At 31.5% G+C, this 17,013-nt stretch overlaps 3 protein-coding genes across 3 annotated transcripts; all 3 read left to right on the top strand.

The window, feature by feature from the left end:
- Positions 1 to 224: 224 nt before the first annotated feature.
- On the top strand, positions 225 to 1,041 carry LOC128178273 (larval cuticle protein F1-like). Its single transcript, XM_052845372.1, has 3 exons — positions 225 to 371; positions 491 to 832; positions 924 to 1,041. Exons 2-3 carry the CDS (start codon positions 491 to 493, stop codon positions 933 to 935), a joined length of 354 nt encoding a protein of 117 aa, XP_052701332.1. The 5' UTR covers positions 225 to 371; the 3' UTR covers positions 936 to 1,041.
- A 5,040-nt stretch (positions 1,042 to 6,081) lies between these two features.
- Positions 6,082 to 6,871, top strand: LOC128178274 (uncharacterized). The gene is made up of 3 exons (XM_052845373.1): positions 6,082 to 6,114; positions 6,244 to 6,570; positions 6,663 to 6,871. Exons 2-3 carry the CDS (start codon positions 6,244 to 6,246, stop codon positions 6,672 to 6,674), a joined length of 339 nt encoding a protein of 112 aa, XP_052701333.1. The 5' UTR covers positions 6,082 to 6,114; the 3' UTR covers positions 6,675 to 6,871.
- A 3,701-nt stretch (positions 6,872 to 10,572) lies between these two features.
- LOC128178944 (acanthoscurrin-2-like) lies at positions 10,573 to 12,250 on the top strand. Its single transcript, XM_052846380.1, has 3 exons — positions 10,573 to 10,711; positions 10,863 to 11,207; positions 12,132 to 12,250. Exons 2-3 carry the CDS (start codon positions 10,863 to 10,865, stop codon positions 12,141 to 12,143), a joined length of 357 nt encoding a protein of 118 aa, XP_052702340.1. The 5' UTR covers positions 10,573 to 10,711; the 3' UTR covers positions 12,144 to 12,250.
- Positions 12,251 to 17,013: the final 4,763 nt, after the last annotated feature.

Here is a 17,013-nt window from a genome sequence, read left to right as displayed (position 1 = left end):
AGAAATGAATTTGAAAAAAAATGCATAAAAATAATACTTATCATCTTTTTTAAATGAGGCAACTTTAACCGAGGGCTTTCAATCGCTTTCACAACTGACCTATTTCTCCCTTTTCTGCGTAGGACATTGGTACCCTCTCTTGTCATTTGAGTGAGTGCAATAAATGTTTGATTTAAAAATCTTTTTTGATAAATAGTGTAGTTTGGACGATTGTTAAACAAGTACTTGTGGCGGAGTGATGGCACCTTGTGGTTAATATTAATCACTTTCGTAACGCAGATTACGATGACGTTTAACCTGCTAGTGAGTATAAAAGTCTCAACAGACTGAGCTTCAAACAATATTGGATAACCACCCAAGACCGACAAAAGGTAAAGTTTTAAAAGTTATTGTACTTAAAATAAGTTTGAAAGTAGTTTGCTTTCAAAACAATGTAATTAAATGATTGGTTATTTGCTACTTTTTATTCTTTTATTGTTTTTCGATTTAGATGTTCCGATTGCTCTGTTGCCTTGCCCTTTTCTCTGTGGCCTTTGGCTTTTACTACGGAGGCATCGGCTACGGTCAGGGACTTAACAACCCCTACTACGGGAACAGTCTCTATGGAAATGGACTGTATGGAAACGGGTTGTATGGTAATGGGTTGTATGGAAACGGTCTCTATGGTGGGCTTTATGGAAACGGTCTGTATGGTGGTCTATATGGAAACGGTATCTACGGAAACGGTCTCTATGGCGGGCTCTACGGGAACGGTCTGTACAATGGCTTGTATGGAAACAATGTGTATGGAGGCCTAAATGGATATCGAAGTGGTCTTGGCCGTCTTGGAAAGGTAAATTGAATATTGCAAGTTCGAATAGGTTAATCATGAAAAATTGTTTTTATAGTTTTTTTTATGTTATATGTTTTGATTTTCTTTTCAGAGCTATTATTAGAGGAATGTTCGACAAGGACGTCTTGAATTTGTTTTTACCAAACATGACCGTGTACACAACTTAAAAAATGTATTTAATGACACAAAATAAATGACTTTACACCGTATGATTGTTATTTCCATTTATGAAAAATGACAATAACAAACTGTCAAAAATCTGAAAAATCCATAAAACGAAATACAAATTCAAATCAGAGCAACACGGACCTCTTAAAGGATAGAGATGGGATCAGTTGCCTAGGAGGAGTAAGCATCCTCTGCTGACCGGTCACACCCGCCGTGTGCACTTTGTCGTAATCGAGAAAAAAACGGAAAGTCCGTAGACAATTAGGTGATTAATTATGATCTAACAATTAGTATGAAAATCGCCAGTCAGCATGCGACCCTGTGGAAGATTTATTCAGTTCTTTCTGTTTATATGTATAAAGGCTTTAATTATAGCTTATTATTTAGTAAATAACAGAAATGTTTATTTTTTCGTATTTTCACCAATTTATACACAACAAAATGCTCCGCATGATAGAATATGTTAAATGTTCATAAACTAAACGGTATTTTATACTTTATTGAGAGCTAATACTATTTAGAAGACGACGATAATGCATTACGGAAGGTGTCTATTTCGGTGTAGATGGAACATATTGTATTGAATTCGTATTGAAACCATCCTAATGGATGGTTGCTTGAATGAAAGAAAACACCATGTTCGCACAAGTTTGACATGTACAGTTTTGTGGGTATGAGCTGAATCAGAAACTTTTCATTCTGTTACCTTGCTGCCATGTTGTTTTCTTAGAATTATTTCAATCGTTGTTAGAAATTGAAGATAGAGAGAAACTGAAGTACAAGTTTTTTTTTTGCTTGGCCACACTCACATAGCATGAAAGCAACAATATTGCTTTGAAAATATAACAGGTAAACTTGTTTGAAGAATAAACATCAACTTCGGCCTCGCCAGCCAAGGAGATTCCCATCGCTGAATGCATACAGATGACAACTGATATGATTTATTTCCCACATTAAAAAAAGGTTATTTTGTTATTATGTTATACGTTAGGATAGGACAATAGACATAATCTTGGTATATCCTATTCTGGTATAATAAGTTAAGTTACATTTATGTGCATATTATTTGGTAGAGAGAAAGTTGTTTGCAATAAAAATGAGATGTGATGAATTTATTACTAGGTGGAAAACTATTGAGAATCTTATTGCAAACATTCATGTTTTACTATTTTTAATCATCTCCATATGCTTACTTGCTATAATGGGCATTACACATATATCTATATCAACATGTAACTATGACATGCATCATATAACCCTAAGTAACCGTGGTAACTGTACATTTAGAATGAATGTGAGGGTGAAAGTTTGTGTTCTGTCTTCTTGGTGTGTTTGTCTTTTTATATAGAACTATTGTATTGATTGGTAATTAAAAAAAAGTTACATTTATGATTTATTTTATAAGTATATTGAATTGTATACATGTGTAACTATAATCATGTATTTTAATAATTTAATAAGTATATTATTTGTTTATTGTAGAGCTATAATTATAATATATGAGTATCTACATTATAATATTTTGATCTAGTTATACACATTAAATTGATAGTATTTTGAGTATTATCAGTAAATTGAAAATATTTAAGTATATGACTTAAATACATTTTGACATCTTATGAAGTAAATTATAGTAAAACAAGTTGCTGTCCTTTAAAAAAGGACTACAATACGTGGACCATTTGCATGTGTTTCCAACGAAACGTGAAAGCCTTAAGATTATCAGAGATTCCACCGACTCTAGCCCTCTGCATTTAACCACTAAATTTGTGCGTTGTATTACGTATACATGTATGTATAGCCCTGACTTTTTATCTCAGAATATGGAGGATTCATACTTCTAAAATAATTATGATCTATCTATGAATGAAGTTTGTGTGTATAGTATCAGGCATTCGGTGAATTCTAATATTTGTGCGCACATTACGATTCGCACTACTTTGTTAACAATGCAGTGGCAGCTTTGTGTAAATTAAAAATTTCATATTTTGATGCATTTGTCTTGAGATTTAAATTTTTATATAGTGACATATTTATTCAATCATACTTAAATGTTTACAAAAATTTAATCGGGAATTTTTCTAGTCTCGCCTACTATTAAAGTAAAGTTAAGTTACACGTGTATTCGGAAAACAACAAAACATTGCAAATTATGCTATTTGATGCATGTTGTAGTTTCGGCATAACATAAACTTATTTCATAATACTGATAGTCCATATCACATGCCAATCATTTCTTTAAAAGGAATACTTTGTTTCTGTACTGTTTACCGACAACTTTACAATTACAACGCCTTTGAACTTATGTGTGCATACGGCACGGAATCCCGATCCCGATTCAGATAAACGTGTGCTAGCCTGGTTCCCTGAGCTACCCATTACGCACAGGAACCAGGCTAGCTCATGCACAGGCTGAATTTTCCCCATAGCATCCGGTTTAACCTCGCTTATATATTTTCTGCGTGGACCTCAGGGTCCACGCAAAAAAGAAAAAAAGAAACGAAATATATACAATAGATTATTTCATTGTTCAAGCCTTGATAGAATGAAGAATAAAACCCAAAAATAAATGAAACTATTTGCATAGCTTAAACAGTCAAATATATGCACAGTACTAAAATTTCTCTGTTGATTAAATAAATTCATAAACAATGGGAAAAAAAATAACAGTTTAATTTAAATGAATACATGTATTCTAAGTTCACAAGGTAAGATATTTTCTTTTCTGTTACCAATATTTTTAATAAATATATACATGAAGTTGTAACGTCCATGCATTTAAGCTTTGTTCTAAGGAGAGTTTTTTTTTTTTACATTTTCACCAAGATTATTATGGTTATTAAGTCGGATAAATATGCACTACTTCGTGTTAAAAATCAAGTATTGAAAATTTAATAATTGATCAATAGTGACGCTTTAATGAATTCAAAATTTGTAACTTTTCTTAAATACTTCTTGATTCATGCATTGTTAAGAAAAAGAGTTGTTGGTGTTGAATTTTTTGGAGGAAACAATATCTATGAAGACGGTCTCTATGGTAAAAATATCTTTGGAGGCAAAGGTGGATACGGCAACCTTTTTGGGGGTATGGTGGGGGATTTGGTGGAAAGGAAATTGCCAGAATTGTCGGGCTTCTGGGAGGAAAAGGTATAAATGGAGGTGATCTTTCTGGTTGCAAAAGTGGATACGTTTGTTATCTCGGAAGATATAAAGGTTGATACAGTGGGTTATTTGGTGGATATGGTGGATTCGGAGGTAGTAATTGTGGATACGGTGGTAGTGATAGTGGATACCAATTGGGATATGGAGGAAACCGAGGTAGTAATGGTGGATACGGATTGGAATATCGTAGATAAAGTGGCTTTGGGGCCGGATAGATTGATCTGTATAGAGGATACGGTGGATTGAATGGTGAATATGGTAACAGTTTTGGTAAAGGGTACGGTGGAACAGTTACTTTTATCTCAGGTGGAAAAGGACTTGGAGGATTTATCAACGGCAAAGTAGAAATATTGTGAAAATTTCTGATAATACTTCATTAATCAAGATGTATAAATTATCTAGTTTAACAACAACATCAAGAAATTGAACTTTTTATGTTTTACAGGATAACTACTAAATAAGGATTTTGTGCAGCTGCTTTTCTATATGGACAATTTCCTTATCGTATAGTGTAATGAAATTTGTGATGCCATATATTGATGGTGGTCAATAGTCTTTATTAAAACTTATAAGAAAAAACAAAATAAAAGGATCTTATTTGTGTTTTCATCATGTGGAATGTTATCAAATTTACTTATGAATTTTATTTATCGACCACTTCTCGCGCGTTTATTTTCCTCTCAGAAATATGATTTTGTTCAAATATAGCAAAATATATCGGAAAAAGTGCACTAAAAGTAAAGAAGATATTTCTAGGTTATATTTTATTTTCTATAGTTTCAAAACGATATTTGTATAGTTCATTTATTTCATACATAAATCCATTTTGGAATTGATTTTCGAAAAAAATTAAAAATACAATTCTGGTTAAAAACGCATTCATTAATTCAACAAAATACTTTTTTTACAAAACATAAATACAGTTTATTTTGTGAAATTAATGAAAAGTTGTAATCCAAAGTAACTGAACTCTCGTGCAATAACCTCGGCTAAAGATATTCCATATGTTGGTCTGAATAATAAATGTGTTACAAAAAATTTACTTTTTAATGTAAGATTAACAACGTGCTGGTCAATGTGCCCCCAAAACTAATTTATCATTCACGTCAGTGGTGAATCGGAAAGACATTTGTGACTTTTCTAAACCAGGAAAACATACCTTTAAAATATGTTAGAGTACACAAAGAATATATTGTCGCTAGGTTTTTTAATCGACTTAAGAAAAACTTATTACATGTATTTCATGAATGGGATGGCTTTAATGTTAGATAACACCGCTTATATGAACATTATAACTTTCAATCTGAAATTGTCTCAAAATGATTTTGGACTAAACGTATAACTTTATGGATTGTTTTTCATTCAAATCTTTATATTTTTCTTTCTTAATTATTACTCGGCCACTATCGGAAACCAATCACTAAATCCATTTTGATGTTAGTTTTTAACATATCTAAATATAATAAGATAAATCAAGCATTGTGCAACCATCATTAACATTTATAGACACATTTATATTGAATTTAAATGATCAAAGGGCAACATTTAGGATAAACAAAACATGGAATGTACAAAAAAGTTGAATAGAAATGAATTTTGAAAAAAAATGCATAAAAATAATACTGATCATCTTTTTTAAATTAGGCGAAATAAACCGAGGGCTTTCAATCGCTTTCACAACTGACCTATTTCTACCTTTTCTGCGTAGGATGTTGGTACCCTTCTTGTCATTCGAGTGAGTGCAATAAATGTTTGATTTAAAAATCTTTTTTGATAAATAGTGTAGTTTGGACGATTGTTTAACAAGTACTTGTGGCGAAATGATGGCACCTTGCGGTTAATATCAATCACTTTCGTAACGCAGATTACGATGACGTTTAACCTGCTAGTGAGTATATAAGTCACAACTGAGCTTCAAACAATATTGGATAACCACCAAAGACCGACAAAAGGTAAAGATTTAAAAGTTATTGTATCTGAATAAAATAAAAGGTTTGAAAGAAGTTCTTTTTCAAAACAATGTAATTAAATGGTTGTAAGTTATTGGCTACTTTTTATTCTTTTATTATTTTTCGATTTAGATGTTCCGATTGCTCTCTTGCCTTGCCCTTTTCTCTGTGGCCTTTGGCTTTTACTACGGAGGCATCGGCTACGGTCAGGGACTTTACAACCCCTACTACGGTAACAGTCTCTATGGAAACGGACTGTATGGAAACGGGTTATATGGTAATGGGTTGTATGGAAACGGTCTGTATGGTGGGCTGTATGGTGGTCTATATGGAAACGGTATCTACGGAAACGGTCTCTATGGCAGGCTCTACGGGAACGGTCTGTACAATAGCTTGTATGGAAACAATGTGTATGGAGGCCTAAATGGATATCGAAGTGGTCTTGGCCGTCTTGGCAAGGTAAATTGAATATTGCAAGTTCGAATAGGTTAATCATGAAAAATTGTTTTTATAGTTTTTCTTTATATTATATGTTTTGATTTTCTTTTCAGAGCTATTATTAGAGGAATGTTCGACAAGGACGTCTTGGATTTGTTTTTACCAAACATGACCGTGTACATAACTCATAAAATGTATTTAATGACACAAAATAAATGACTTTACACCGTATGATTGTTATTTCTATTGATTAATTTTTTTTTGTGTTTATATTTATAAAGGCGTTCAATATAGCTTGTTGTTTAATAAATATAGGAAATGTTTATTTTTTTTTTCGTGTTTTCAGCCATTCTTATAGAACAGAAAGCTTAGCGCGATAGGAAATGTTTGATTCCCAAAATCTTATTGGTATTATAGACTTCATTGAGAGCTAAACTATTTAGAAGACAAGGATAATGCATTACGTAAGGTGTTTACGGCGGTGTAAATGGAACATATTGTATTGATGTCCTAATGGATGGTTGCTGGAATGAAAGAAAACAGCATGTTTGTACAAGTTTGACATGTACAGCTTTGTTAGTATGAGCTGAATCAAAAACTTTTCATGTTGTTACCTTGCTGCTTTGTTATTTTCTTAGATTTATTTCAATCGTTATCGGGACCTAAATTATAAGATTTAATTACCTTGTCATTGGAAATCTAAAGAATTATTTTGTTAAAAACCATTCTGATTGCAACCACAAGTACTTTGAAGTTGACATTAAAAAGATGCTTGAGTTTCTGATAGACAACATCTATGTAGTTTTTGGAAATCAAGTCTTCCAACAATCTGTTGGAATTCCCATGGGTACCAATATTGTGCCCCATCGTTAGCAGATCTATTTTTGTATTCTTATGAAGCAAACTTTATTCAAAAACTTGTACGTGAAAAAAATCACTCGCTGTGGCCTTCAACTCAACATTCAGGTATATCGACAACGTATTATCAATTAACAATTGTTATTTCCATACCTACGTCGACTCGATATATCCCAGTGAACTTGAAATAAAAGATTTCTATCGTCAACTTACCTTACTTATGTAGCAATATACCTTCATCACCTGCATATGGTGTTTTTGTCTCTCAGTTAATTCGATACGCAATGGCATGTTCTTCGTATGAACAGTTTCTAAGACGAAGCAAGCTACTGACAAACAAGTTGATAATACAGGACTATCAACAGTCTCGCTTAAAGTCATCTTTTCGTAAGTTCTATGGTCGATACAACGACCTTGTCAGCAAATACAATCTTCCACTGGGTCGCATGCTGACTGACGTTTTTCACACTAATTGTTAGACCATAATTAATCACCTAATTGTCTACAGACTTTTCCGATTTTTTTTTCCGATTACGACAAAGAGCACACGGCTGTGACCAGTCAGCAGAGGATTCTCACTCCTCCATGGCACCTGATCCTACCTCTATCTCTTTGGAGGTCCGTGTTGCTCTGCTTTAAATTTGTATTTCGTTTTACGGATTTTAAGATGGTTCACGGTTTGTTATTGTCAGTTTTTCACGAAATTTCGTCCCAACGAACCTGAACAATTTACGCAATCCACGAAAATTCAGCCACAGTAAATTTAATGATTTCACAATACATAAATATGTGACTTATGCTTAAATACAATGAGACGTTATAAACATCTTAAGAAGTAAATAATAGCAAAAAAGAATTTTAAAAAATATACTAAAGATAATTTGATTGTCCTAGCCTTGATAGAATTAAGAATAAAACCCAAACATTAATGAACCTACATGCATATCTTAAACTAAGTGAAATATATATACAGTACTAAAATCTCTTCGCGTATTTAATAAATCAATGGACAATAGAAAAACAAATCAGAGTTTAATTTATATGAATATTGACTTTTTCCCCTTAAATAAGAGAGTTTCAAGATCAAAATCAACACCAATATTATTTAATTTATATACAAGTATACATGTATATTAATTAAATAATATTTGTGTTGATTTAAAATTATAATATGGACACTTCCAAAAATAATGTTTAGTGTCTTCTACATAATGACCACATTTTGATATAGCTGTACATCTGAAAAAATTGACTTTTTACGTGGGAATTAAGATGTCTAGCATATTATTTCTAAGTTTACAATCTAAGATATTTTCTTTTCTGCTACCAACATTTAAATATTTAAAAGACGTTTGTAACTTCGTTGCATTTAAAGATTAAAAATGAAGAAGAGGGTTGTTTTTTTTACATTTTCATTAATATTATTATGATTATGTTGAAATATATGCACTACATCAACCCTTAAGATCAGAGATCAAGTCTCTATCAATTATTAAATCAATTATTAAAAATCAACTATTGAAAATGAAATAATTGTTCAATAGCGACCCTTTTATGAATTCAAAATATGCAATTTGTTCTAAAAATTGACTCATGTATTCAGAAGAATTTGAATCCAAAACCCTAAAGTGACAGTTTCCATGGCGTATTCATGAGAGTGGTGGACTTGTGCTCAGTTGACCCGGGTTCATTCTCCGAGAGCCGATTTTTTTTTTGTTCTTTAATTGTTTCGCTTCTTGATCTTTTAACTTATGGATTTTACTGATTTCCGTTTATAATTTTATCAAAAATCTATATATCAGTGCCTTTTCCCAATGTAAATATTGTCATTTGAAATCCTTAGAAAGGGTTAAATAGAATTTGAAGAAAAAATAAGAAATTATAATAGAGAAGAACAACTTTCCTAATAGCAAATGCACTCAAACAGAAGAACTTTTGCTGATAGCAATGAGACCGCGTCTAGCTTTGATCATTTTTTAAACTTTTTCTCAATAATGGTTTCGCAAATTTCGATGAAGCTTTTAGATCTTATCCAGGACAAAATTTGGAAAAAATAATTTACACTTCATTTTTGGTCGTCACTTCCAGTCATGAGATTATAAAGATTTTATGTTTTTTCTTGTTTACAATTTTCCTCAAAAGGTTTTAAAGAAAGGCTTTCAAATTTTCAGGAATGGTGGAGAATCTCCAGCCTGGGGTTTTTTTTGGGGGGGGTGCTTCTTTTTTTTTTGGTTCCTTCGTTGTGTCTTACTTTTTTATTTTATCTTAAGAATAATATATTTCACTTATTTTCGTTTAAGATTTTATTAAACATCTAAATAAAAGCGCCTTTTATATATCTATTGAAAATTTTACAAGGGATTAAATGAAATTTGAAGAAGCGTTAAAAATGATAGGGAAAACTGATTGTTGCGAATATATTATATTCAATTTTTTGTCGCTAAAGCACAATTAATCGAAGTGTGGCTTTTTGAGAAAGCGTACATAACAAACCATTATTATCACCTCTTGAAATGACATAACTTTTATTACATTTATACTCGAATTTTATCATTTACACTTTAGATTTTAAAGTTTATGTTTGTGTAATATTCCCAATTTAAGATAATGATAACGTGTTTACGTAAAAGTGCTATCACCAAATCTGAGTAATGCACCAGAAAAAAAAAATCTTTATATGTTTATGCCACGAATTTTTTTTCCTCAAAGAATAGCCCAACATTAGTGGATTTTCTTTTCTTTTCTTTTCTTTTTTTTGGGGGGGGGGGGGGGTGGTAGGGGTGTTATTTACTTTCTTTATTAACTTTTTGCTTTATCTGAAAGGTATAAACATTTTTTTTCAAATTATACATTTTTTTAAAAATGGTTTTGAAAGCAATCATTTCCTTCTAAATAAATCGTACTAAAACAGGAAATTTAAATGAAAATGATACGAACAGATTGTACATTTAATCATATTTTGAAATTAGTGACAAACGAGGACCACAATATGTAGAATAAACATTTACCTGGATGAACTTTAAATTTGCGTCGCTATATTGATGACCCTGCCATATTTTTCATTTTTATGATTATGAAATTGTCTTTTAAATGTGACCTCCTATGATGAATCATCTTTATCAATGTTGAATGTTTGTTGAAAACAAATGTCCTCGGTGGAGTTGTGTCACATGGTGGTTAATTACGATTGTTTTTATTGATGATGTTTGGTTGACTTTTATGTGATTATTAGTATATATACCCCTGCACATACAACCTTTGAGCACACAGGATCTTAACGAAGACCTTTTTAATTATCAAAAAGGTAGGCCACATTGATTTACCTTAACTTCATCATTGGCTTATGCTATAATTTTCTCAATACTCAAATAATCAAATAGTCTTCATTAAATAATGTCAGTAGGTAACGTTTCATTAAAGATACTGAAATAATAACATCAATTCTCCTGCTTTAGATGTTCCGATTGCTCTGCTGTCTGGCCCTTTTTTCTGTGGCCTTTGGTTTCTACTACGGAGGCATCGGCTACGGTCAGGGACTTTACAACCCCTACTATGGTAACAGTCTCTATGGAAACGGTTTATATGGAAATGGATTGTATGGAAACGGTCTCTATGGCAACAGTCTCTATGGTGGACTCTATGGAAACGGTCTGTATGGTGGTCTTTATGGAAACGGTCTGTATGGGGGATTGTACGGAAATGGTCTATACGGGGGAATGTACGGAAACGGCCTGTATGGAAACGGACTGTACGGAAATGGACTGTACGGAAGAGGCCTTGGCTATAGCAGACTAGGCAAGGTAAATTGATCTTAGTTAAAAATGATTTTAAAAATAACGGATACTAAAGGATATTCCTTTTCCTTTTCATTAACATTTCTTTTTGTTTAATATATTCAAAATCAATGTGTTGAGGCCTAAGTCGCTTTATAAATACGTGGGTTTTTTTTTTTATGTGTGTGTCTAATTCTAAGCTTAAAATGAAAATAGTTATGAAAAATATGAGTTTTTTAAATACCAAAAACATTAGAACTCTTCTTTAAATTTTATTACAAAAAGATATTTAATTCATTAAACATTTTCATTAACCTTTTCATTAACATTTCTTTTTGTTTAATATATTCAAAATCAATGTGTTGAGGCCTAAGTCGCTTTATAAATACGTGGGTTTTTTTATATGTGTGTGTCTAATTCTAAGCTTAAAATGAAAATAGTTATGAAAAATATGAGTTTTTTAAATACCAAAAACATTAGAACTCTTCTTTAAATTTTATTACAAAAAGATATTTAAGCTTCTTCTACTAAAATTGGTTAACTGTATGTAGTTTCTGACCAAAAAAATATAATCGTATTGTGCAAAAATACTGTTTTTGAATTCAAATTTATTTTTTTTCCATGTGATAAGAATATATTTCTTTGTTGAGATAACGAAGTTTTTTTTATTGATTCGATTGTTTTACAAATAAGTTCTACAATGGATAATTTTTAGCGATCTTTTTGGTCATATGTTTACTCTGTATTTATATAACATTCATGTATTTTGATGAACTCATTGTTACCCGTTAATATCTTTAAAATTATTTCATTGCTTGTGTTACTCTTTTATGAATGTCGCAACCAACACAGTGTCATTTCCAAGCAATAAAATTAAAAAATGACATCTTGCATCATATGTTTATATACCTAATGAATGTATTTTCAACAATTCTTTTTTTTTTTTTGCAGAACTACTATTAATGGCTCCAGTCATTTTTGACATTCAAGAAAACTACATTGTACCTCAAAACGCTGTTCTCATGATTAACACACAAAATAAAAGCATGCAAGGGAAAAAACTACATAAACGACTTTCTAATAATTTGTCTATTTATATTTGTTTTCCCTTGGACTGAAATGTCACATTTTCATTGGTTTAAACATAGCACGTGATTGCCTCATATATCTCAATATTTGTTCCGTGAGAAATAATATTAGGCAATATGGCCGTCATTGGTCGACGCTTCGCTTACTCATTTCGACATTTCATAGTATTTTATACATATACTGCGTGCTGTAAGTTCTTAAAGTATTTGGAGTTGTTGCCCTTTGAAATTCTTTAAAATTAGAGTAGTTGCCCTTAGAATATTGACGTCACATTGTTTTGTCTGGAGCAGAACAAAATGGCAGCGTCGAAATTTGCTCAAATCTCTGCAGAGGAAAGGGAGAAAACATTTGAAATTGAATAGCAACAAAACATTGTAAGTAAACATGGGTAAAGCAAAGATTTTGAAAGAGTATTTGAAAGGTGAGATGAAAATTTTGAAGAGTTTAAATGAGTAAAATTGGAAGATATGTAAGGCATCTTGTACACTGCTTTGCGTAGATCATCGTTATTTGTGAATAAATATGTCGCTTGATAGTCCTCGAGAAAACAAAACACTTATTAGGTTAGTTACTGACTCACTACGGAAATATATTGGGTTGATCAATCTCATAGAAGGCTCGGCTTCGCCTCGCCATCTATGAGATTGATCAACCCAATATATTTCCGTAGTGAGTCAGTAACTAACCTAATAAGTAATAATAGTGTCGACATTCATCACATGTACTGTCTGTCGATTTTATCAGAACAATCTAATACAAAAACAGTGTTATAGTTTTTCAAGGTTTCATTTCGTAAAAAAAAAACCACTAAAATGATGTTTTTACGAACAAAAGGCAAGAGACCTCTAAATAATTGTGATCGTGGTGGGGTTTTTTTTTGGGGGGGGGGGGGGGGGGGCGTCATTTACTATACCAGCGCATGAGCAGACATTGCATTACTAAATCAACAGAATGTAATATTACCTTCCAATCATTTCTACTGAGATAATTTAAATAAGTTGGTTTTGCCTATTTTATCAATTTATACTTTCATCTTTGGCCATTTGTTACAATATATATATATATATATATATATATATATATATATAATATAATATAATATAATATAATATAATATAATATAATATAAATGAATCATATGTAAAGTAATTGTAGGTGCAAAAATCAATTAAAATATTGAAAATTCATGCATAAAATACGATCTTGATTTAGTAAATAAAACATAAAAAGATGGGTATTACACTCTTAAAGTTTCACAGGGACACATTTGATGAACGATGAACTAACAAATTCAGAGATTATATATTTACTTATTTAGTAAAACAAACCTAGTACTTATTTTGATAAAATTCGGTATTTTTAACAGATAGTTTTATTCAAATTTACATTTGTGATTATTTTAGTATATTAATGCTAGTTTGAAGAAAATGGATATATTCTAGAATAGTATAATTTGATAAGTGAAGAACACTAAGACAAAATAGATATCACTATATTGTATTAAAGTACATTAAAATTGAAATACTTTCACTGGTTTAGGAGTTTATAAATTTTACAATATTTTACCAAAAAATACGTTTTAAAAATTTTGGAAAATGATAAAATTTAAAATCCCTAGCGGATCCGAACTAATGACTTAAAAATTCGTAGTGAACCCTCTTACCCACTGCGCTGCGATATTATAGGTGTCAGCTGTCAGCTTATCTCTTTATAGTCACCTGAACAATCATGCATATTTAAGACAATTTGTAGTTGAAACTTTCAGGACTAGCATTTAAGAGTTCTTAGAATACTCTGTGTCAGTTAACAGTTTGGGTCAACGAAATACTAGTGAAGAACAGGAATGCATATATACACCGGCAACGGCTCTCAATATGAATATTTTAATTACATTTGGTGGAGATGACTCCTCATCTTAGTGCTGCAAACTAGGATAACATACATATCATTTGGAGAAAATTGTTGGTGGCCATTTAGAGTCAGTGTCAGGTGTAGGAAAAGACCATATTGTGATCTTCCAGAGCATCAAATTATTTGCAGTTATCGGGATAATCTCCACACAAAGCTATAAAAGACATTGAGACACAAATATCAAAGTCAGTTGAAATCCAAAGTGTATGCAAAAAAAGTCATTACCCATGCTTAATCATGAAAAAGAAGACATTGGTAGGTTGTCAAAATGGACAAAAAATGTTCCATGCAATTCAAAATCCTGCATTAAGCGAATAAAGCGCAGAATGAAAATCACTCTTTTATATTTGATACTTTAGTAATGAGAAAAGTAAGTAAATAATTAGAAAGTAACTATATAATTAGTGTATAGACTACACGATCTGTTTGTACTGGTCCCTGCTGACAAAGCAAGAAACAACGTTGTCTTTGGTTGTAAAGTTCATTATATAAATAATTATTGTATTTTAGAAGACTTGGATTCGATTCTGCAAGTGGCATTCCCACCTATACTCATAGCTCTCTTTCCAAGGAGAATATTCTTTAAAATCGTACGTCAGTTTTGAATATTTTCAATATTCCCAACAATCAAAATAAATTTGAATAAACAATTAGTCTCCAAACTTCGTTTGGGAGACTTAAAGGGGCATTGTCACGATTTTGGTAAAAAATTATTTTTCCGATTTTAATGTTTACAATGCTTTAGTAAAGCATTTTTAATAAGCAACCAAAATTTGAGTGTCATTTGTTGAAATATAAACGAGTTACAGAGCTCACAATTCTTTACTATGTATTAAATAAAGCTTTTGTTTGCATTTTGAATGTTGAAGTATAAATTCTAGTTATATATTTAAAATGAATGTGTTAAACGTTAGGAACTGTTTATTTATCTATTTTCTTAAAATGAATAAGAAAATAGATAAATCAGCTTAAAAAGATTTTTTTACTTATATATTGAACTTATGTAAACAAAAAAAAACGCACGAGCCTTGTTTACATTACAAAAAATTGTGAGCCCTGTGTCTTGCTTCCGTCCCTTGTATATTTACATGTTTATCGAATGTAACAACTAGTATTATAAAACTTTCATGTTAGATACTGAAATCTGATTGGTTTAGACGCAGTTGATAATATTATCCTCAGCGTTATCAACACACTTGGCAACGGGTAACCAACGAATTGTTACATGCGCGTACATTATGCGCGTACGGTTCGCCGTAGAATTCACGTCATTTTTATATAAAAGCAGTAAAATTTTCTCTGAATTTTCTCCGCTTCGCGTCGGTTGACAATGGTGTTCTTTGGGTGTCAATTTCAACTGTTACCATCCCAAACAGGCACTATTTATATAATATACACACTGCAGCATAAATACAACTTGAGAACATCTTGACTATCGAGAACAATTAAATTGATTTGATACCCCAACTCCACCCCCATGGAAGAATATACTATTACCAATAAAAATTTCATTAATACAAAAGGTAAAATAGGACTTCGTTGGTTTGGTTTGAAATGTTTTATTGTATATTTACACAATATGATTGGGCACAAGTTCCATAACTTAAGTTCCTTAAGGTAGTCCTATACTCGGCACTAAATGGGCTCAATAATTAAAAGCTTAGCTTTAAATGATAAATATACATTCTAGCAATACATATACAAAAGAAAATATATATGTTTACATGCTAGTTTGTTTGTTATCACCTCTCAGACGGGTGTACCCCTTGCGAAAATTATTGACAATTATGAAATTTGCCAGACGTCCGTTTTTCCTAAAAATAATTACCAAATTTGGGAAAATTAGAACTGAACATACAAAATAGAGTATAAATATTTATTTAAGCCATATCATCAATAATTTTGCGCAAATTTTTGTATGTAAGTACGCTTTATGGACCTGATGTATCAAAATAGAATACAAAAAATGCAATGCTAGTATCGCGTTTGGTAAATTTTTTACTATTTTATGGACTCAAACTTAAATTCATGGTGTTTATTCTATTGATGACATCTTAGAAAAAAGATTTGGTAAAATAAATTATATGTTGACGGATTACTTTTCACGCTATAAGCTCTAAACCAAGTAGACCCTGACGAAAAAATCCGTAAAAATCACATTTTGCTACAGTTTTCTGCCTAGATCTGTCAACAATGTTAGATTTCATTTAAACATTAATAAATTGACAATTGATTAAATTCGAAATAGCTTCAGTCTCTAAATTTAAACCGGTTTTAGTAAAAGAAAAAGAAAATTTCGGGGGGGGGGGGGGAGGGGGTCAAAACAAGGAAGATATAAGCATACCTGAGATCCTGGTTAATCAGAAACTTCGTTTTTTATTTTACTTTAACAGAATCGAGTTTCTCAACAAAAATATTTCTATCTCTCATAGAATACATATATTACCGTTCTAATTGCTTATTATTCCCATTGTTTACTACAGCGATGTAGAGCAAAATCAAAAATCCGTATTATGACGTAATGCGATACTCGGACTACTTTAAGCCCTCTCCCTAAACTTCGTCCCGCCGGGATGTCTCAGTCATTGACTTTTACGCACCGTTATAGTGGACGAGTCCGAAGTAGGAACTTTTAAGAGACACATCATATAATGGGAATACCCTGGAGCATACATATGCATGTAGTATTAATTTTGCGTTTATTATTAAAAAGTGTTGAATTCTTCAATAATATGATTTAATTTTTTAGATGAAAGGTATTCACAGCCTTAAAATGGTTTGTTATACATAATTTGACTGTTATTTTAAATGCAGCTTCATTTTCTCCAAAATC

Source organism: Crassostrea angulata, chromosome 3, assembly GCF_025612915.1.
Source record: "Crassostrea angulata isolate pt1a10 chromosome 3, ASM2561291v2, whole genome shotgun sequence".
In the NCBI taxonomy this organism is placed as follows: Eukaryota; Metazoa; Mollusca; class Bivalvia; order Ostreida; family Ostreidae; genus Magallana; species Magallana angulata.
Note: the sequence above shows the minus strand (reverse complement) of the source record. Positions and strands in the feature narration are given on the sequence as shown.

Bases quoted from the DNA above. Each gene is read 5' to 3' on its own strand.
- LOC128178273 (XM_052845372.1), top strand. From the start codon at position 491: ATGTTCCGATTGCTCTGTTGCCTTGCCCTTTTCTCTGTGGCCTTTGGC.
- LOC128178944 (XM_052846380.1), top strand. From the start codon at position 10,863: ATGTTCCGATTGCTCTGCTGTCTGGCCCTTTTTTCTGTGGCCTTTGGT.
- LOC128178274 (XM_052845373.1), top strand. From the start codon at position 6,244: ATGTTCCGATTGCTCTCTTGCCTTGCCCTTTTCTCTGTGGCCTTTGGC.